Source organism: Schistocerca nitens, chromosome 2 (assembly GCF_023898315.1).
Source record: "Schistocerca nitens isolate TAMUIC-IGC-003100 chromosome 2, iqSchNite1.1, whole genome shotgun sequence".
NCBI classification, from domain to species: domain Eukaryota; kingdom Metazoa; phylum Arthropoda; class Insecta; order Orthoptera; family Acrididae; genus Schistocerca; species Schistocerca nitens.
The window spans coordinates 880253871-880275853 of record NC_064615.1 but is presented as its reverse complement, the minus strand read 5'-3'; the positions used below and the strand labels follow the sequence as shown (position 1 = coordinate 880275853).

Sequence of the window (21983 nt, the reverse complement as noted above, 5' to 3'; positions counted from 1 at the left end):
GGGCCAATCTGGAATTTCGTCGAGAAGCTGATATTTGTTTGGACAACGTTTGGCCTCTTCCAGTGGTCAGTTACAAAAAACATTTGACAGGTGCAAGAAACTGGGTTGCAAAGGCAAAACCAAATTTTATTGTGTAAAATGTAACATTCACTTATGTCTGGATAGCAAAAAAATTGTTTCTTTAATTATCATTCTTCACAAGTGTAAAATCAGAGTTTATGTATATAATCATTAAGTAAGCTTTGTGTAATTTATGTATTTTGGTGAAATAAAATAAAATAAAATAATTTGACTTTTCAACTTATACTGCACCCATTTGAACACAATGTCCTCATTTGGGGACGCATTGTATCCCCCTTAGTGGGGCACCATGGAATATTTTATAGATTTGAAAAATCATAATTTAATTCGAAGAACTGAAAAAAATAATTCGTGAGTGAAAAGGTTAAGTTGATTTGAAAGGACACTGTCCACAGTAAGACATTGCAAGGTGAGAAATAACTTTTTTTCTGATATGATGGGGTTGTATTCAATAACAAAACTGCGTTGCAAAGGGACACGTTCTAACAAACACAGTGCATTTCCCTAAGCTCACTTTTTTTTAAAGAAAACATGAGGTTTGAAGAATTTATTATAGTCTTGAAAGAATTACAAGGATAGTTTCCTGAACATTTTGAGGACATTGCCAATCTTACACCTGTTTTTGAGACTACTTGCCATTTCAGTTGAAAGTTTCCCTCTGAATGTGTAGATATAACTGACTGATCTTCAATGTAATTCCTATTTTAAAGACAAATTCTTTTACATCTAAACTGTCCAGGATGTCTTCAGTGCCTTCCACATTTACGATCAACATGTGTGTGAAAGACCTTTTTTGGCTATGAAATTGTCTGTGTCTGTATGCCAACAGTTTGTACCAGACAAAAACTATATTATGCCTTCAGCATACTAAAAATAATTAAATAATACTGGATTTTTTTTTTGATCAGTGTTGTTGATACATGTGAAAAACAAAACCAAGTCATGTGCAGTGTGAATGAATGCACTGCCATTTAAATGCTAAGTGGTATGAGTCGAAGTCTTAGTGTCCCTGGTGCAACAGGAGTAGGTTTTGTTATTAACAGGAAGCCACGGAAGATAGTGAGTTATTGTGAACAGTTCACTGATAGGTTTATTCTCATCAGAATCAACAGAAAACCAACTCCTACACCAATAATTCAATGAGTATAATGAACGAATGATTCACAATGTAAAGAGAGATGATAATTTAATAATCATGGGAGAATGGAATATGGTAGTAGGGAAAGCAATAAGAAAAGCAATCACAGAAGTTGGACAAAAAAACTCAGGAACAAGCAAGGTAATGGCACAGAAATTTTGGGTAATAGAAGAAATACTTCAACTAATTGGTAAAAGAAGCAACTACAAAAATGTTTAGGGAAAGAGAGGGATACAGCAATATTTCTACTTGGGAATAAAATATATAGGAAGCACAGTGACACCAAGGTGAAATAACTGCAGGGGAAAAAGGGGGCGGGGGGCGAGTGAAGAAATTGAAAAAGAAATGGTTGTCAGAAAGGCTGAGTCAGCTTGAAGAAAAGTCAAAACCACCTTCAGTGAAATCAAAAGCAAAAGTGTCAACATTAAGAGTGTAATGGAAATTCCACTTTTAAACACAAAGGAAAGAACAAAGAGGTGGAAAGAGTACAAAAGACTACACTGAAGACCTCTACAGGAGGGAGGACTTGTTGGATGACATGACAGAAGAAGTCAATGCGGAAGGCATAGGTGATCCTTTATTAGAGTCAGAGTTATACAAACCTCTGGAAGACTTGCAATCAAATAAGGCAGAAGAACTAGACAAAATTCCTTCAGAGTTTCTGAAATCGTTGTGGGCAGTGGCAACCAAATGACTAGTCAAGTTGGTGTGCATAATCTATGAGACACACCATTATACTTGTGAAAAAATATCTTCCACACAATCCTGAAGATAGCAAGACAGAAAAGTGTGAAACACTCACACAATCAGTTTCAACAGCTCATGCATTCAAGTTTATGAGTAAATTGAGACAGATTTGTCGACCTATGAAATGCTTTTGTCAACATAAAATGGTGCAAGAGGTTCAAAGTTTTGAGAAAAATAGGAGTAAGTTATAGGAAAAGACAGGTAATATACAATATGAACAAGAACCAAGAAGAAACAATATACTGTTATTGGAGGACCAAGAATGAAGTGCTCAGTTTAAAAAGAGTGTGGGACAGGGTTGCAGTTTTTGGCCCCTACTGTTAAATATATACACTGAAGAAGCAATGATGGAAATAAAAGAAAGGTTCAACAGTGGGAATTAAAATTCAGGGAGAATGGGTACAATGATAAGATTCACTGATGACACTGCTAATCTCAGTGAAAGTGAGGAAGAACTGCAGAACATTCTGAACAGAATGAACAGTCTAATGAGTACAAGATATGGATTGGGAGAACACTGAAGAAATATGGAAGTAAGAAGGAGCAGTAGCAGAACAGAAAAATAGAAAAGTAGTAGAATATCAAAAATGGTTACCATGAAGTAGACAAAGTGATTCTACTTCCTTGGAAACAAAATGACACTTGCTGTATGAAACAAGGAGAGGGAAAAGGGGGGGGGGGGACAGACTACAACAGTCAAAGAGTGCATCTAGGTCAAAAGGAGTCTGCTAGTGTCAAATGTCAGCCTTAATTAGTTGAAGAAATATCTGTTGAAGTATTTTTTGAGCACAGCATTGTATGGTAGTAAATTAAAGACAATGAGAAAATTAGAAAAGAAGAGAATAAAAGTGTTTTAAATGAGGTGCTATACATGGACTTTGAAAATTAAAGGGAGTGAGGAGGTTACGTTCTTTGCAGAACCAGCAAAGAAAGAAATATATGGAAAACAATGTGAATAAGAAGGGACAGGATGACAAGGTATGTTATAAAACATCAGTTTCTAAGGTACTAGAGAGAGCAGCAGACGGTAAAAACTGCAGCGAAAGAAATTCAACAAATAACTGAGGACGAAGGATGCAAGTGCTATTCTAAGATAAACAGGTTCGCACAAGAGAGGAATACACGTCAAACCAGTAATCAGACCAATAACATAGTAAATTTTTAAATAAAAAAACTGCTTTAAACAGAAAATTTTTTAAATTGGACTATAAAGTATAAAATAATTTTTCCTAGTCCCAAACAGCTTCTTATTTCTGTACACGTAGTCCTGAAAATTTCGATTGTGAATTTTTAATAGCTCTGAAAACAATTGTAAGATTTGAAATGAAAACCATGGAGCACATGCAACTTATAATAGTACGGGGGTGAACTATTCATGCGCCAATTATGTACTGCATGCACCCCATGTTTTTCATAAAAAATCTTATGGGGATTTTTGTAGCTGTTAAATATACACAATCTCAAATTTTCAGGAGGATCTGTAAGGTATCAGGAATCTGTTTGGGGCTTACAGAAATTATTTTGTACTTTTTAGTCCAAATTAAAAACATGTTGTATTAAAAACTTATTTTTATTCAATTAATTATTTTCTGCATTTTAGTCCTGTGTGGGTGAAATTTTTCAATTGATTTCAAACTTTTTGAAAAGATTAAAACGGAACATGTGACAAATTTCAGTTGTATTTCAGTTTGTCTTCACTTACGTCAACCAACACAGTGCTTCCTTGTATGCATATTTTGCAAAAGACCATGAAGGCGACAAGAGATTTGAGCTTACATGGAGGCTTAGCACCAATGGATCTTCCAACAAACCATTTGTGACTAGAACAAGAACAAAGGGGTAAATGGCAGTGGTACACAAAGTATCCTCCACCAAACACCAGATAAGAATGTGAGTTAATACTGCATTGTCATCCAGTTCTGAGCTATGTTGAAAGTTTCAAGTTTCTAGCTCAATGACATTAATTTAAAATCAACTGCAAAATCTCTACTGAACAGACAAGAAAGCCAGAGTTTAAAAAAAAGAGTGATCATATGGAATTTATACAGCAGTTGCATAATATCTGTGAAGTGGGACAGCACATGCTTCTTGCTGTTGTTAGCTTGAATGCAAGTGGGGGAAAACTTTTACACAAGTTTCATCATTTCAATTTTATGACACATATACAGGTATGTTTACATAAAAATAAAGTAATATTTTAGTCTTTGGATGGACACAGCTGAGTTTTTAAATTTAAAATAAATAAAATAAAAAAAATAATAATTTAAAATAAATAAAATAAAAAAATAATAATTTAAAATAAATAAAAATAATTTTATCTGTTTCAGTACATCAAGGAAGCTACAATGGCACTTGAAAATTAACACAAATAATTTCTTTCTCAAAATTTTAAAAAAGTACCAAATATATGGTTAACTTATACACAGGATTTAGGAGTCCAGTCCAGTCGTATCTGCAGTACACGTAATTGCTACCCTATTGAGGGAGGTCAACATTTTATTTTCAAATTTTTGCAGTTGTGCTCTACTTAGAATGCTGTTGTTGATATCTTGGATGTAGACACCATTATATGATACTTTGAGCACAACAATCCTTGAACCTCTATGATCATGAAAGTATGTAACAATTTTTAAAGGATGGGAATTGCAGCAGAAAGTCCAGACATGGTAATATCACTTCAGTAAATTCAGACTCCAACTGAATATTTCAAATCTGATACACATAAAAGGATAACATCATTAGGAATATGACAGAACTAAATAATCACACTAGCCTGGCTGTAATGGTGAGAGTTCACTGGGGCACTGTGTGACAAACAGCACACTCCTGATAACTTTTTAAAGGTTATTTGGCTTGCACATTATGCAAGTCAATGGAATAATGTAACATAAAAAAAGAACTGTGCATTGCAGTGCTTATTCTAATCAGAAAATAACCTAAAACATTAAATTTAGAGTGTCTGTGTAAATACTTTTCAATGGAGTAGAAGGAGATACCATACAGAAAGTTCATTAACTTACTCTTAAACTACACCACATTACATTGAGGTGACAGAAGTCATGGAATAGCAATATGCAGATACGTAGATAGTGGCACATACACAACATACAAAAGGGCAATGCATTGTTGGAGCTGTCATTTGTACTCAGGCGATACACGTGAAGAGCTTTCCAATGCTATTATGGCTGTACAATTGGAATTAGCAGACTTTGAACATGGAATGGTAATTTTACATCAGAGAAGGAAAGTTGCTACTAACCATATAGTGGAGATGCTGTGTCACAATAGGCACAGCAAAAAGATTCACACAATTATAGCTTTCGGCCATTAAGGCCTTTGTCAGCAACACACACACATACACACACACACACACACACACACACACACACACACACACACACACAAATGCAACTTGCACACACGCCTGCAGTCTCAGAGAGCTGAAACCAAACTGCTATCAGCAGCACCAGTGCATGATGGGAGTGGCGACTGGGTGGGGGTAAGGAGGAGGCTGGGACAGGGAGGGGGAGGGGTAGAGGGGTAGTATGGTGGGAGTGGCAGACAGTAAAGTGTTGCAGTTTAGACAGAGGGTAGGAGAGAAGGTGTGGAGGAGGGAGGGGGTAAGTACCGGAAAGGAGAGAAATAAAAAGAAATTAAAAGTCTGGGTGTGGCGGTGAAATGACGGCTGTGTAGTGCTGGAATGGGAATAGGGAGGGGGCTGGATGGGTGAAAACAGTGACTAACGAAGGTTGAGCCCAGGAGGGTTAAAGGAACAAAGGATATATTGCAGGGAAAGTTCCCACCCGCTCAATTCACGTAAGCTGGTGTAGGTGGGAAGGATTCATAGGGCACAGGCTGTGAAGCAGTCATTGAGATGAGGGATGATATGTTTGGGCGCGTGTTCAGCAACAGGGTGGTCCACTTGTTTTCTGGCCACAGTTTGTCGGTGGCCGTACATGCGGACAGACAGCTTGTTGGTTGTCATGCCCACATAGAATGCAGCACAATGGTTGCAGCTTAGCTTGTAAATCACATGACTGGTTTCACAGGTAGCCTTCCCTTTGATGGGATAGGTAATGTTAGTGACCGGACTGGAGTAGGAGGATGTATGGGACAGGTCTTGCATCTAGGTCTATTACAGGGGTATGCGCCATGATGTAAGGGATTGGGAGCAGGGGTTGTGTAAAGATGGATGAGTATATTGTGTAGGTTCAGTGGACAGCGGAATACCACGGTAGGAGGGGTGGGAAGGATAGTGGGCAGGACATTTCTCATTTCAGGGCACGACGAGAGGTAATCGAAACCCTGGCAGAGAATCTAATGCAGTTGCTCCAGTCCTGGATGGTACTGAGTTACAAGGGGAATGCTTCTCTGTGGCCGGACTGTGGGACTTTGGGAGGTGGTGGGAGACTGGAAAGATAAGGCAGGGGAGATTTGTTTTTGTACAAGGATGGGAGGATAATTACGGTCAATGAAGGCTTCAGTGAGACCCTCAGTATATTTTGAGAGGGACTGCTCATCACTGCAGATGCGACGACCACGGGTGGCTATGCTATACGGAACAGACTTCTTGATATGGAATGGGTGGCAGCTGTCGAAGTGGAGTTATTGCTGGTGGTTACTAGGTTTGATATGGATGGAGGTACTGATGTAGCCATCTCTGAGGTGAAGGTCAACATCTAGGAAGGTGGCTTGTTTGGTTGAGTAGGACCAGGTGAAACAAATGGGGGAGAAGTTGTTGAGGTTCTGGAGGAATGTGAATAAGGTGTCCTCACCTTCAATCCGGATAGCAAAGATGTCATCAATGAATCTGAACCAGGTGAGTGGTTTAGGATTCTGGGTTTTTAGGAAGGATTTCTCTAGATGGCCCATGAATAGGTTAGCACAGGATGGTGCCATGGAATAGGTTAGCATAGGATGGTGCCATGCGGGTGCCCATAACTGTACCGCAGATTTGTTTGTAGGTAATGCCTTCCCGCTACTTACCCCCTCCCCCCCACCTTCTCTCCTGCCCTCCGCCTAAACTGCAACATTTCACTGTTCACCACTCCCACCATACTATCCCTCCCCCTCCCCATCCCAGCCCCCCTTACCCCCATCCAGTCGCCACTCCCATTATGCACTGGTGCTGCTACTCGCAGTGTGGTTTCAGCTCTCTGAGACTGCAGACACGTGTGCAAGTTGCGTTTGTGTGTGTGTGTGTGTGTGTGTGTGTGTGTGTGTGTGTGTGTGTGTCCACTGCTGACAAAGGCCTTAATGGCCGAAAGCTATAATTGTGTGACATTACCTCCAGCACGGATAAAACAGTGGCCCATAGCCTTCACTCAACGACAGAAAACAGCAGAGTTTGTGTAGAGTTGCCAGTGCTAACACATCCTGCATGAAATGACTGTAGAAATCAGTAGGACATACGATGAATGTATCCATTAGGACAGTGCATCAAAATTTGGCATTAATGTGCTATGGCAGCAAATGACTTATGTGAGTGCTTTTGCCAACAGCATGACATTGCCTGCAACACTTCTTCTGGGCTCGTAACTGTATCGGTTGGATCCAAGATGAGTGGAAAACAATGGCCTGGGCAGATAAGACCCAATTTCAGTTGGTATGTTGTGGTAGGATTCAAGCATGGTGGAGATCCTATGAAGCTGTGGAGCCAAACTTTCAACAGGCACTTTGCAAGCTGGTGGTGGCACCATAATGGTGTAGGCTGTGCTTACACAGAATGGACTGGGTCCTCTAGTCAAAACGAACTGATCACATTGGCTGGGAAAGGTTATGTTCAGCTACTTAGAGACGTTTTGCAGCCAAACAATAATGGAATATTTATGGATGACAATAAACTTTGTCAGCAGGTCACCATTGTTCACAACTAGTTTGAGGAATATTTTGAACAATTCAAGCAAATGATTTGATCACATTTATGGGACATAATGTAGAGGTCACTTAGTGCAGAAAATCCTGCACCAGCAACACTTTCTCAATTATGGATGGATGTAGAGGCAGCATGTTTCAATATTTCTGTAGGGAACTTTCAATAACTTGAGTTCATGTCACGTCGAGTTGCTGCATCATGTTGTGGAAAAGGAGGTCTGATACAATATTAGGAGGTATCCCATGACATTTGTCATCTCAGTGTATATACAGAGTCTATGTTTCAACTTGGAACAACTAAATATCTCAGTAACCACACATTGTATGGAAAAAATGTTCCAGATGAAAATTAATATTTTCAAAGGGGACATATGACTGTCACTTACTAATCTCCCCCTCCCACCACTTCTTTAATTGTAGATTCGAGTTCTACACCAAAAAATACCTTGAGTTTATCTGCAACAACTTTTTTCCATTCCTGGTCAGTGGTACTGTAATCGGCATGAGAGTTACGACAGTTGGATGGAAGAATACATCAAAATCAGTCACCCTGCTGGCCTGCTGATGAGATTCAAGGGGACTCGCCAAAATTAAGCATCCTGACGGTGTGAGGACTCACTGAAATCAACCCCGAAGGGAACAGAAAACTACATTGCGTAAAAAGCAGCTTATTTGCCAGACTTTTAAATGTCTAGAAGTAAAGGTTCTCCTGAACAATTAAATTTGCAAAACTAGAATTTTAACAGTAACATCTACTGTTTAGAACAGAAGTTTACATTTTTACCGAAAACATTATGCATAATCAAATGGCTTGGTTCTCTATTGCAAAAACCGGAAGAATCAAATTTTGTCAATTACAGAGTAATCTACCACAGATTGAAAATAATGTTTCTAGTAAACCCTATGTATTTTTGGTGTTGAATCCAAATATGGAGTGAAAATGGAGAGTTCCTATTTGAAAATAAAACGTGGACCTCTCCAATGGGGGGAGGGTTCGGTGCAATTTTAGCACAGGTAAATGTCCATCTTGAAAATATTAACTTTTGATCTGGAACATTTTTTCAGGCAATACTTATTTTTCAGGATATTTAATTGTTCCATGTTAAAAACAAACACCCTGTAATATGGCAGTCAATGTGCTGTGGCTGGTTACTGAACACATGTGTACCCATGCATCTGGCTATTTCCTGTACTAATGTTAACCCCTTCAAATCTTTGTGGAGGTTGTTTTTGTCCTATTGTTGTTGTCATACTTTTCACTATTTTTTGAGAAGAGATAAATACTGTTAATGTCAAATGACATTAATGAATATTTTGTGAAGCAGCTATCAAAGTAGCAAGTGTTTTGAAGAGGCCTGTGCACTATGTTCTAGAACTAGGATAACACAAGATATGAATCTTATAACACACCTCTGCATTCTGAGAATAATATTCTTTGAAGTTAAATTTCCATAACTCATTAGTCAAGGGCAAAACATAGAATAATGTTTTTTGCAAACCATACCTATTATTGTCATAGAATCCAAATCTACAATAAAAATGGAGGTTACCCATTTAAAAATAAAATGTTGATCTCCCTCAATAGGGCAGCAGTTGCGTGTACTGCAAATACAACTGGACTAAGGCGCTTAATTAGCTCTAGGTAGTTGGTGTTCCAAACTATTTTTACAGATTATGGAATTCTACAGAGCACGCTGGACTTTATGTATTGAACTTTTGTCAAAATTCAATGGTAATCCATATGTGATGAACCATTTGTTGATGCCTTTTTAGTAACAGGATTGGTGGAAGATCATTTACATAAAGCAGAGGCAAAGGATCCAAAACAGAATCTGAATGATGATAAGTGATTGAAATGGAACTAATATGCTTTGCTTTCTGTCATTCTGTGAATCAGAAAATCATGTTTTCCTTTTTCATGAGGATAGTATGGTTCACAAAAGCAAAAGCTTTAATCAAGTCACAAAATATTGCCAATGATAGTAATTTCTGCTTTATTCATTCTAGTATCCTATCAATGTAAATATGGCAGTGATGATGACAATGATGATGTTTGGTTTGTGGGGCGCTCAACTGTGCACGAATCAGCGCCCGTACAAAGGCCCAGTTTTTTCACACTCAAATTTTTTACGCAGTCCAATCTAGCCACCATCACGAATGAATCCCTGGGCAGAGAAAATCCCCAACCCGGCCAGGAGTCGAAACCGGGACCCCGTGATCCAGAGCCAGCAATATTGGCCACCAGATGTCGAGCTGCGGACTAGTATGGCAGTGATTTTTGAAATCCAAACTGTTTGCTACTTAATACATTTTCTTGCAATAAGTGTGTATGAAGTAACTGTACATGATCTCCAAAATTTTTGAAAATACTGGCAGTAATGAGATCAGTTGGTAATTCTTTACTAATGCTTTGTCTTGCTTTCATGAAGTGGTCTGATGATAACCTGTTTAAGTCCCTCTCTGAGTAGTTTCACACTACAAAACTACTCAAATTCACTAAGAAAAGTTATTAAAAATCAAGGACAATGCACATAATGTCAGAAGTCATAATTCTGACAACAGACTTAAAGTTACATGGCATGTAGTGAAATGAGAGACAGGACAACCAACAACAGACTAGGATAACATCACTATTGAACTGGATGGTAGGGCTGTAAATGATGAATCACAGGTACCATATATATTTCATAATCATTTCTTAACTATTGTAGAAAGTATAGGAACAAACAGTTCAAAAGAAAAATCACAGCAGTATACTGAAAAAGCAGCTCTCATAAAATTTAGTCATATGAATTTATAAATTAACAAAATTATATATATGCTCTCAAAACAAAAACTTATCTGGTTTTGATGGTGTTTTTCCAATACAGAACAGAAGATTTGTTCCCATATAATAAGCCCTGTCTCATCTGAAATATGTAATGCAGCACTAACTCATGACATATTTTCAGAGAGACTGAAATATTTTGTTGTTAAACCCCTCTTTACAAAAGGTGACAGGAGAAACATCAGTAACTACAGACCTGTTTCAATGTTGACATTTTCCAAAATTTTTCAGAAGGTGATGCATTTAAGAACAGTAACTCACCTATCTCACCTGAGTAACTGTAATATTCTAAGCAAATCATAGTCTGGATTTCAGAAGAACTGCTCTACTGAGAATCCCATTTAGAAATAGGCAACGCATGGATGAAGTAATATCTAACCAAAAGGTGCTGAACATGCTGCCCAATGCAGCATTCTTCACTCCAATGGCTGCTTCACAGTCTATGCCATCTGGATCCTTCCTACCAACATCAGCTTTTCTAAAATGTGCAGCAGATGGGAACTCTCCCTACAATATATCCCATGTTCCTGCATCCACCCCTGGGCTCAACCTTTGTTAGTCCCTGTCCTTCACCTCTTTCTCCTCCTCTCCTTTTCCACTCCCTTTCCCCCATCCTTTGTCCCCTCATCTAATTTCCTGACTGCACCTAGCTACCCTACCCTATTCCCATGATGTCTCCCACAAGTAGCTCTTAAATGTACCCCACCCCTACCATGTTATCCCTAGCCCTCCCTGTCCCTGCCTCCCCCTTCCCCCCCCCCTTCCTCCACCTAGATTGCTTCTCCCATCACATGTAGTTGCTTGCAGTCTAGCCTCAGTGCCCAGAGAAGTGTTCTTTTGTGTGTGTGTGTGTGTGTGTGTGTGTGTGTGTGTGTGTGTGTGTACCTCAGATGAAAATTTTTGGCTTAAAGCTCACATGTATAGCAGTTATTTTTGTTGTGCCTGTCTGTGACTCAGCACCTCTTCTAAATGATAGGTGGAAGTCTATCCTTTTTATAATACTGCCATTACTCCATCCTGAATTTTCAATTGTTTGTTTAACAAATTGGGCACTCCGACTACTGCTTCACAGTGCATTTATTCCCTCACGAGTTTGTTGTACATAATCCACTACAGTGATTAAAATGTCTGCCAGAGAGCAAAGTAAAATTTGGAAAGAAATGGAACAAGTTTCCCCTAGACAACTCCTTTTATCCTGTAGAATTATTTCTATTACTGTAATGCACGAAAGTTGTGGGTACGGATTACTAACTCACACCTGTATACTTAATAATAAAAAAATAAAAAAAGACTTATAAATGTTCAGCTAGTAGTCAAATTTACAAGTTAATTTGCAGTGTCAATGTAAAGTGACTTGTTCCACATCATTACGATTTATCGTGTAAATGATCCATGGAGCATGAAACTAACTGGAAAGTACCATTGTGATAGCATTTTTTACATAATTAACTCCATATCTTACTAAGTTTAGGTGAATAATATTTCCATTTAGTCCGGCTGCAAACAGAAACATAGAATAAAGTTTAGAAATGGCTTTGGTGAATTAGAAGCAACTAAATATTGACTGGGAAAAATTTAACAACTGGAGAAATATCTACAATAACACAAAAACATTATGGGCACACACCTTGACCTTACAAAGGCTGTGGGGAGGGGAGATTGGAGGGGGGTGGGGGTTTTAAGCAAATTATGTTTACTGTTTAACAAAGGACTTAAGTTTTTAGATTTGAGACTTGACATCATACTGTCATTTTGCCACGATTTGAATTCACCTGCTGGAGCTTCAATTTTATCAAGAATAATACAGTGAATTAAATATTGAAGCCAAGTATCTTGACATACTTGCAAGTTTAATGTCAATACGCATCTGTTCATACAGAATACTTTAAAACACATGCTTCAGTAACTGCTCATAATTAGAGGCAAAAACAATAATACTGTCTTACAGTTCTGAAAAAACAACAGTACCAGCATTGAAAAAACAACAGTACCAGTATTGAAAAAACAACAGTACCAACTTACAGGCAAAATTGCTTGGATGTTCTGATTGGCATCGGCAATGGACGCAAGGTACACCAGATTACGGTGTAGTATTTGCTGGTATCTAAGGAGAAAAAAAGATACAAAAAGTCACTGTAACTGTACACAAAATGGAAACTGATTAAATGTTTTACAAGACATTTGATTTTTTCATATAAATCAAAGAAAATCAAAACATCAGTGATTACAATAAAATACACTCCAGAGAACCTGCAATGCTTGTGAATGTAGACTGTAGAAATATGAAAGTTTCCCCATAACAGCCAAGTTTGCAATTACAAGTTGTAAAATGTAATTCTGATACTGGATAACTGTGGCAGTTTTATTATTCCATGTTCTTTATAGGCCCACAAAAATATTTACAAAGAAACATGCTGCAAAATTAATTATAGTTTACTTAGAAATCAGGACACAACTTTTAGTTTTCACAAATGTACCTGTGATAAACTTCAGTCACAGGCAAATGGCAAAACCGCTAGCAAATGGTGAGGTTTGTTTTTACAGTCATTGTAAATAATGTTGGATCCTATATTGCGATGTTTCATTGTGTTGATGATCAAAGTGGTGACTTCCCACTGTACTTTTTAAAAGAAGAAGAAGAAGAAGAAGAAGATGGATGAAGCCTACCCATCAAGTATGCAAAAACATCAGGTACATGATATGCCACTCTGAATAAAAAAAGTTGGAGATATTTTTTAAAGGCTATGAACACACATGATTGACAAGCAAACCCTTGGCCAACAATGGATAAATTCACATCAGGATCTTGAATTTTTAAGAGAACACAGCTCAGAGCTTCATATGAAAACAAAAACTATTTTACAAATCTCTTACTGGCTGGGCACAAAATCAGCTTCCACCAATAAGATTATGCAGGGCATGAGTAGCACACACAACTGCTTATAAAAATTGTAACATGATTACAAAATGTGTATAAATCAGAAGTACTATTAATAATGCCTGATTAACAGTCATCTTATAAAAGAGTATAATGGCAGTATACTTATGTTCAGCTAAGAATTGGTTTTAGAAGCAATAAATTATGCATATGACGCTGGATTGGTTATGGGAGGTTGACTAAACCTTTATGCTTTAATATTTTCCGCAAACTATTATCAGTCTACACCAGTTTCTTTCTCTAGGGATTATAATTGTATTGATTTCTTTAGTAGAAATGAAAGGTAACATGAAATCGCTTAAATGTTTATACTATGTTTCTTGATATGTGTAAGAGAGCTTTTTTCCCTTTGGATATTACTGTATTAGTATTCTTGGAAGTGCTTAGAAATCAGTTATTGAAAATTAATGTTATCAGCTCCACATAGGCTATAATACATTTGACTTCTTCAAAATTAAGCAAAACAAGTCAGTTTGCATGCTGTATGTACATGGCTAGTAAGTGGTTATGGCTACATGTTCGCTTTTGAAATAGTGATATATTTGTTTTTACACGATATTAATTTCCAACTAAAAAAATTCTTCTAGAGAATAGTGTCCAGAAAAAATTATTTGCAATTAGATTTTTACTTTGCTTTAGTCCTTATCAGATAGTATCATGTTATTGGGCAAATGACCAGAGATTTTTCCTGCTGCACACTGAACGCCCTCATGAGCTACTGACATCTACATCTACTTGGATGCTCTACAAATCACAACTAAGTGTCTGGAAGAGGGTACATCGAGCCACCTTCACAAAATTCTCTATTATTCACTCCAGAACAGTATGCAGAAAAGACTAACACCTATATCTTTCCGTGCGAGCTTTGATTCCCCATATTTTATTATGATGCTCATTTGTCTCTGTGTAGGTCGGTGTCAACGAAATATTTTCACTTTTGGGAGAAAATTGGTGATTGAAATTCCATGAGAAGACACCACCATAACGAGAAACACCGTTGTTTTAATGATGTACACCCCAAATCCTGTATCAGCTTTAGTAACAAGTAATGACTGTTGGACTTTCTTCTAGTTACTGATTATTTATGATAATCTTAATAAGCAAATATAAGGTGTGCAACCCAAAAGTTTCCAGAATGTATGTGTAATTGGTGAAGTCTAGCTTGTACCATGAAATGCCACCAGTTGGCACATAATACATCCTTTGAGAGTTAGTAGTACAAGCAGTTTTATGCTACATTGTTGCTTTTAGTTTTAGTGTACATTTCTCCATTCTCTTGAGTTGCGTGTCTTGCAATACTAATGATGGCGGGTGACTGTGATAAATGAGTGAGCATAACCTTTTGTTTCAGACTCAGAAAAATTTCTACAAAACATATGACAAGCTGAAGCAAGCATTTGGGGAAGACATCTTAGATCATAGACAACTTATGACTGTCTTAAACATTTTTAAGATGGCAGAACACAGTCTGATGATGATCCCATTCAGGATGGCTGTCAAGCAGCATTACTTCTGAAAATGTCACTCCTGTGTGGAATACAGCAGTGATGGAAAATCATATGCAAACCATAAAGGACATATATGCAATGTCATGAGCCCATCTTATGTGACATGTCAGGTGATTTTTGTCTGACAAAAGCAGGGTAGAAGCATCAATTCCTCCACCATGGTAATACGAGGTCACGCACTGCGTTGATCACAAAGGAGTTTCTCTCAAAAAACAAGATGACAGTTAACAGTTTTTGTTGTTGATGAGCAACAGGCATACAATAATTTTTACATGAACACACCACCATTTGACTGGATTGACATTTACTTAATTACGACGCAGGTTTCGCCCTTTTATGCTATTTTCAAGTGATTAAGTTTCTGTCATTAACGTATATTGCAGGACATACTCTGTGTAAAATCGAACTGGTATCCCATCAGGTCCAGCGGCCTTTCCTCTTTTGAGTGATTTTAATTGTTTTTCTATCCCCCGTCATCTATTTTGATATCTACCATTTCGTCATCTGTGCGACAATCTAGAGAAGGAACTACAGTGCGGTCTTCCTATGTGAAACAGCTTTGCAAAAAGACATTTAGTACTTCAGCCTTTACTCTGTCATCCTCTGTTTCAGTACCATTTTGGTCGCAGTGTCCAGACATTTTGTTTCAATCCACCCACCGCTTTGACATAAGACCAAAATTTCTTAGGATTTTCTGCCAAGTCAGTATATAGAACTTTACTTTCAAATTTATTGAACGCCTCTCGCAAACCCCTCCTCACACTACATTTTGAATTGTGTAATTTTTGTTTGTCTGCAGGGCTTTGGCTATGCTTATGTTTGCTGTGAAGTTCCCTTTGCTTCGGTAACAGTTTTCTAACTCCTATGTCGCACCACGGTGGCTCTTTTCCATCTCTTATGATCTTGCTTGGCACATACTCATCTAATGCATACTGTACGAGGGTTTTGAACTTTGTCCACTGATCCTCAACACTATCTGTACTTGAGATAAAACTTTTGTGTTGAGCCATCAAGTACTCTGAAATCTGCTTTTTGTCACTTTTGCTAAACAGAAAAATCTTCCTACCTTCTTTAATATTTCTATTTACAGCTAAAATCACCGATGCTGTAATTGCTTTACGATCGCTGATTCCTTTTTCTGCGTTAACTGTTTCAAATAGTTCAGGTCTATTTGTCACCAGAAGGTCTAATATGTTATCGCCACGATTTCCACAAGTTGGTTCTCTGTTTAACTGCTCAAGGTACTTTTCAGAAAATGCACTTAACAAAAAAATTCACCGATTCTTTGTCTCTGCCACCTGTTATAAACATTTGAGTCTCCCAGTCTATATCTGGTAAATTAAAATCTCCTCCCAAAACTACAACATGGTCGGGAAATCTAACTGAAATATTATCCAAATTTTCCTTCAGGTGTTCTCCCACAACAGCTGCTGAGCCAGGGGGGCTATAGAGACATCCAATTACCATGTTTGAGCCTGCTTTAACCGTGACCTTCACCCAAATTATTTCACATTTCGGATCTCTGTCAATTTCCTTCGATACTATTGCACTTTTTATTGCTATATACACGCCTCCCCCATCACTGTCCAGCCTGTCTCTGCGGTATACATTCCAATCTGAATTTAGAATTTCATTACTGTTTACATCTGGTTTCACCCAACTTTCTGTCCCTAGTACTATGTGACCGTTTATTAATGATAGCAGTTCTGGGACCTTTCTATAGACGTTCCTGCAGTTTACTATTACCACATTAATATTGTCATTCCCTGTTGCATTTTGTCTACTGCTACCTTGCTGCATCTCAGGGGGCGTCTTGTCGGGCCTAGGGAGGGAATTCTCTAACCTAAAAAACCCACATGTGCACTCCACACGTACTCCGCTACCCTTGTAGCCAATTCCTGTGTGAAGTGCACGTCTGACCTATTCAGGGGGGGACCCTAAATTTCTCCACCCAATAGCGGAGGTCAAGAAATTTGCACCCCAGATCTCCGCAGAATTATCTGAGCCTCTGGTTTAAGCCTTCCACTCGGCTCCAAACCAGAGGACTACGATCGGTTCTGGGAACGACACTACAAATAGTTATCTCCGATTCCACCCCGCAAGTGAGGCTTTCTGCCTTCACCAACTCCGCCAACTGACTGTATGAACTGAGGATGACCTCTGAATCCAGAAGGCGGGAGTCATTGGTGCCGACTTGAGCAACAATTTGCAGTCGAGTGCACCCAGTGTTCTCTATAGCTGCCGGCAGGGCCTCCTCCACATCTCGGATGAGACCCTCCGGCAAACAGACAGAGTGAACATTGGCCTTCTTCCCTGACCTTTCCACTATTTCCCTAAGGGGCTCCATCACCCGCCTAGCATTGGAGCTCCCAATCACTAATAAACCCCTCCCCCTGTGTGCCTGCTTGGACCTTGCTGAAGGAGCAGCCACATGTCCACTCACAGGCAGAGTGGGCGGTGCCACATGGCCAGCCTCCACATTGACACTCCGCCTCAAGCAACGTGAACGCTGTTGAACCCGCCACTCCCCTTGGGGAGAGGGTGGCCCAATCGCGCCTGGTACCTGCGAAGATGTCTCGACAGCGGGGACCGTGGGTGAAGCATGTAACACCTGGGGTGTACCATGCGACGCACCAGTCTCCCCACTGCCACTACACTCTGAGGCAGCAGCCTGAAGATGGCTGACTGTGGCCATAATCATGTTCAGTTGTTCACAAACAGTGGCCAGCTCCTCCTGCATCCATACACAGCAGTCACACATCCTATCCATCCTAAGAAATCAACAATTTACTGTAGAGAGTTATGTAATCAACTTTTAACTAGACTACTAATTCACTAAACGTGGCTGATAACTGACTAACTGTGGTTTCTAGACATTTCTTGTTGGAAACAATGAAAATAAACGCTAACTGTCTCTGGACTGTATTCAAAACGAACACGAAATCTATGGAACACTATTACTAGTACCCAAAAATTAAAGCTTCCTAAACGAAAAAACACACGGAAAAAGAAGTGACAAGTAAGAAAATACTCCTTTATATGAGACACACCTGTTTCTTCATCTAGTTCACAGAACATATATATCCTGTCTACTTCTTTTAGCTGTCCTTTGTACTTATTAATAATTGTTGACAGAACTACATCATGAAATATCAGTTTCAATGTGGATACCCTCGAAGATGGGAGCTTTGAAACTATATTTTCTAAGAATTTTCAGAGATAGCATTTCAGAATGTTTCATAGGATAACTTTTCTCACACTCACAACTGACAAAACCGTAATCATCCCAATTGATTGTTAGAGGATTAAAGTCTCTTCCAATGAAGACAGTTTGATTGGCGAATGTATGTACTAGCAAGCCAAGGTTTTCTTTGAAATTGTCAGTACCATCTTGAGGCATGTCTAGTTGGCAAAAAGGCACCCAATCCTAAGTTTTTTCCCCATCTTAGATACTTAGTCTTGGCAAAATGATCTCACAATTTTTTTAAATTCCCATTTTCATGAATTTACTCTGTTCTACTACAATCGATACACTTCCTCTATTCTCATTACCCTACCCTTTGGATGTGTTAATTCATTGCTATTGATTCTCATCTTTAATCACATCTGTAGTATTGTGTGTGCGCTCCACACCCTGGCACTTCGTAGTGAATGCTTTGGCAGCTGATCAGTAACATTCTTATAGTCTCATGGGTGTGTGATGTTTCTTTGGGTCTTCATCAGCAAGTTCCAGTTATTATACTGTTGCCATTATGTGCACTGGATGGAGAACAACCAAATAAAAACCCTTGTACGCATCCCAAACACTTGTCAGTTACATAGGTTGTAGTCCCTGCTGTATAGAGCAACAATGAGCCCCGCCGTTCTCAAGCCTATGGTACAAGTCTACGAAGTCAGAGCCTAGTATGTAACAGAAGCTTTGAAGTCTCTACTTCAACCCTTCCACTACGTGCAGAGCTAGGGCAGCAACAATTAGTTCTGAGGACAATGCTGCACACTAAGAGGTTTGCTGAAATTCTATGAGCAATGCCGGATTTCTCAACCTATTCTGCCAGTTGCTGGAATGATCAAAATATAATTTTGGACCTCAATCACCAAGCATCACTTTTTCCAACATGTGCCACAATCTGCAGCTGGTTACACAATGTCTGCTCAACATCTGTGGGAACAACCTCTTTAACATGTTGAACAAATGGCACCTGGCATATACGAGGGTTAGAACTTAAATAGTGGCAACTACTTATTCACAGCCAATACAAAAGAGTTACATGTTTGCACCTTTTACTGTCCTTCAAAGTAGTCACCAGTGTTGTGCAGAGCCCGTTGCCAGCGATGTGGGAGGCGTACTATACCATTAGCAGAGCCTGTTCTGTTGATGGTATGAATGGAGCCGTCTACTGCCTGTCGAATCTCTGTAACAGTTCTGAAGCGAATGCCATGAAGTGGTTACTTCATTTTCAGAATCGAATCAAAGTCACAAGGACGTAAGTCGTATTACTGTTTGATTTTGGAGCATCACCTGCGACCGGCTCTGGGAAAGAATCAGCAACACTTTCTGTGCGAACCACCCATCATTTTGCACGACAATGCACAGGTGCATACAGCGCAAGCTGTGGCTGCTCTGTTTGGTCGATGGGACTGGGAAGTACTGTACCATCCACCATACTCCCCAGACTTAAGTCCTTGTGACTTTGATTTGATACTGAAGATGAAGGAACCACTTCATGGCATTTGCTTCAGAACTGTTCCAGAGATTTGACAGGCAGTAGACAGCTCCATTTGCACAATCAACAGAACAGGCTCTGCTAAAGGTAGTACGCCTTCCACATTGCTGGCAACGAGTTCTACACAATGCTGGTGACTACTTTGAAGGACGGTAACAGGTGCAAATATTTAACTCTTTTGTATTGGTTGTGAATAAATAGGTGCCACTATTTAAGTTCCAACCGTCGTATAATGAGTGCACACGAGTCCAATATGTATTATTCCATTGGTTGTTGAACAGCTGTCAATTTTTCGTCCAAGTTTCACTTACCTATGTTAGTACTGGCTGCATCTACATCTACGACTACATATATACTTCACACGCCACACCCACATGGGTAGCCATGCATGTTAATGCGACCACTTCTGGGACGGAGAGGTATGCCGGCCTCCACACTGAATCTGCCTGGTAGGTTAACAACAAGGGTTAGTGTAGTGGCCAGCCTAGATGTGGTTTCCCACATCCTAGTAGGTGAATACTGGACTGGTTTACATGTTTTGACTCTGATAATATGCAAATATTTAGAAAACCTTCTCACACTTGCACGCAGAATTTACTCTATACATAGACATACTGAGTACACTGTTTCTGCCCTGTAGGGTGAATAGGAGACTGATGACCTTGGCTATTTGGTCTCCTTAAACACTTACTCAGTATCAGCATCATATGGTGCATAATGGAGGGTTCCTTGTACCACTAATAGTCATTCACTTTCCTGCTGCATTTGTAAATGGAACAAACGAAAAATGGGGTTCTACATGACTCTACACGAGCCCCAATTTCTCTTATCTTGTCTCTGTGGTCCATCAGCAAAATGTGCATTGGTGGCAATAGGACTGCTCTGTAGTCAGCCAAAATGACAGTTCTCTGAATTTTCTCAATAGTGTTTAGTGGAAAGAACATAAGTCACCCTCCAGGGATTCCTGATTGAGCTCCAAAGCATCTCTGTAAAACTTTTGTGTTGATAGAACCTACCAATAACAAAACTATCTGCATTTCTCTGAATTGTTTCAATGTCTTTCTTTAATCCAACCTGGTGGGGATGCCATACACTCGAGCAGTCAAGAATGGATCACACAAGTGTTCTACATTTGCTCTCCTTTACAAACGAGCTACATTTTCCTAGAATTGTACCAATAAACTGAAGTCAACCACTCATCTTCCCTACTATTGACCTTATGTGCTTGTTCTATTTCACCTTGCTGTGCAATGTTATTTAATTGACTTGATTGTGTCTGGCAGCACACCACTAATAGTATTGAAACATTACAGGATTGTTTGACCTACTCATCTGCACTAATACACTTTTTTCAACATTTAGAGCTAGCTGTCCTTCATCAACCAAATATATATATACTCTGTCTAAATAATCCTGTATCATCCTACAGTCACTCAATGACAACACTTTCCCATACACTACATTGTCATCAGTAAACAGTCCCAGACTGCTGCTCACTTGCCCTATCCATCAGATCATTTATGTATACAAGAATAAGAGGACATACAGGTTATAAATTTTCCATTTAATGCATATTGGGAATTTACTTTTGAATACAGCATTCAGTTTCCCACATGAACTCCAAGTCCTCCTGTTTATTTTTTTAAGTGTCCATCTGCTTGTTATTTTCATGTGTCCAAATTATAAAAATTTGTCAGTTGTTTCTGTAAGTTCATTACTGATCTTTACTATTTTCCTACTGGTATACTGATTGTGCCTTATGTTGTCTTTACTGAAGTTAATCTTCAGGACAATTTCTAACTTGGTCAGTTCAATTCCTCCATCTTTTGCTGAAGTTTCATTGGATTTGAAGCAAGCAGAGCAATGTTATCTGTAAAGCAATGATGGTTTGGATAAAATATGCTGTCCCTGCTTGAAAGCAGATTAATGATTTGAAGATCTCTTCCAACATGGCAGAAAAGTGTTTAATTGAAATGGAGTCATGTCGCATAATTCCTTTCACAATTCCTAACTTTTCACTCTCTTAATGTAATTGGAAGCTGTCACCTAGTTGCATATATTATTCAATAAACCAATGTAGGCAGAATCTGGTCTTTGGTTTTCAGTTGCTGAAAATGTTATTGTGACAAAGTCAAACAGTGTCATA

The 21983-nt window shown here is 38.9% G+C and overlaps 1 protein-coding gene across 3 annotated transcripts in view; it reads right to left on the bottom strand.

Moving 5' to 3' along the window:
* Positions 1-21983, bottom strand: part of LOC126237180 (trithorax group protein osa-like) — a 101358-nt gene that overhangs the window by 66912 nt on the left and 12463 nt on the right. For 2 of the 3 annotated variants that reach the window (XM_049947055.1, XM_049947054.1), the window contains exon 3: positions 12690-12771. In XM_049947055.1, the coding sequence (XP_049803012.1) occupies positions 12690-12771 (82 nt within the window). Of the gene's footprint in view, positions 1-3668; positions 3787-12689; positions 12772-21983 lie in introns of all 3 variants that reach the window. The other variant, XM_049947053.1, reaches the window with a different exon arrangement.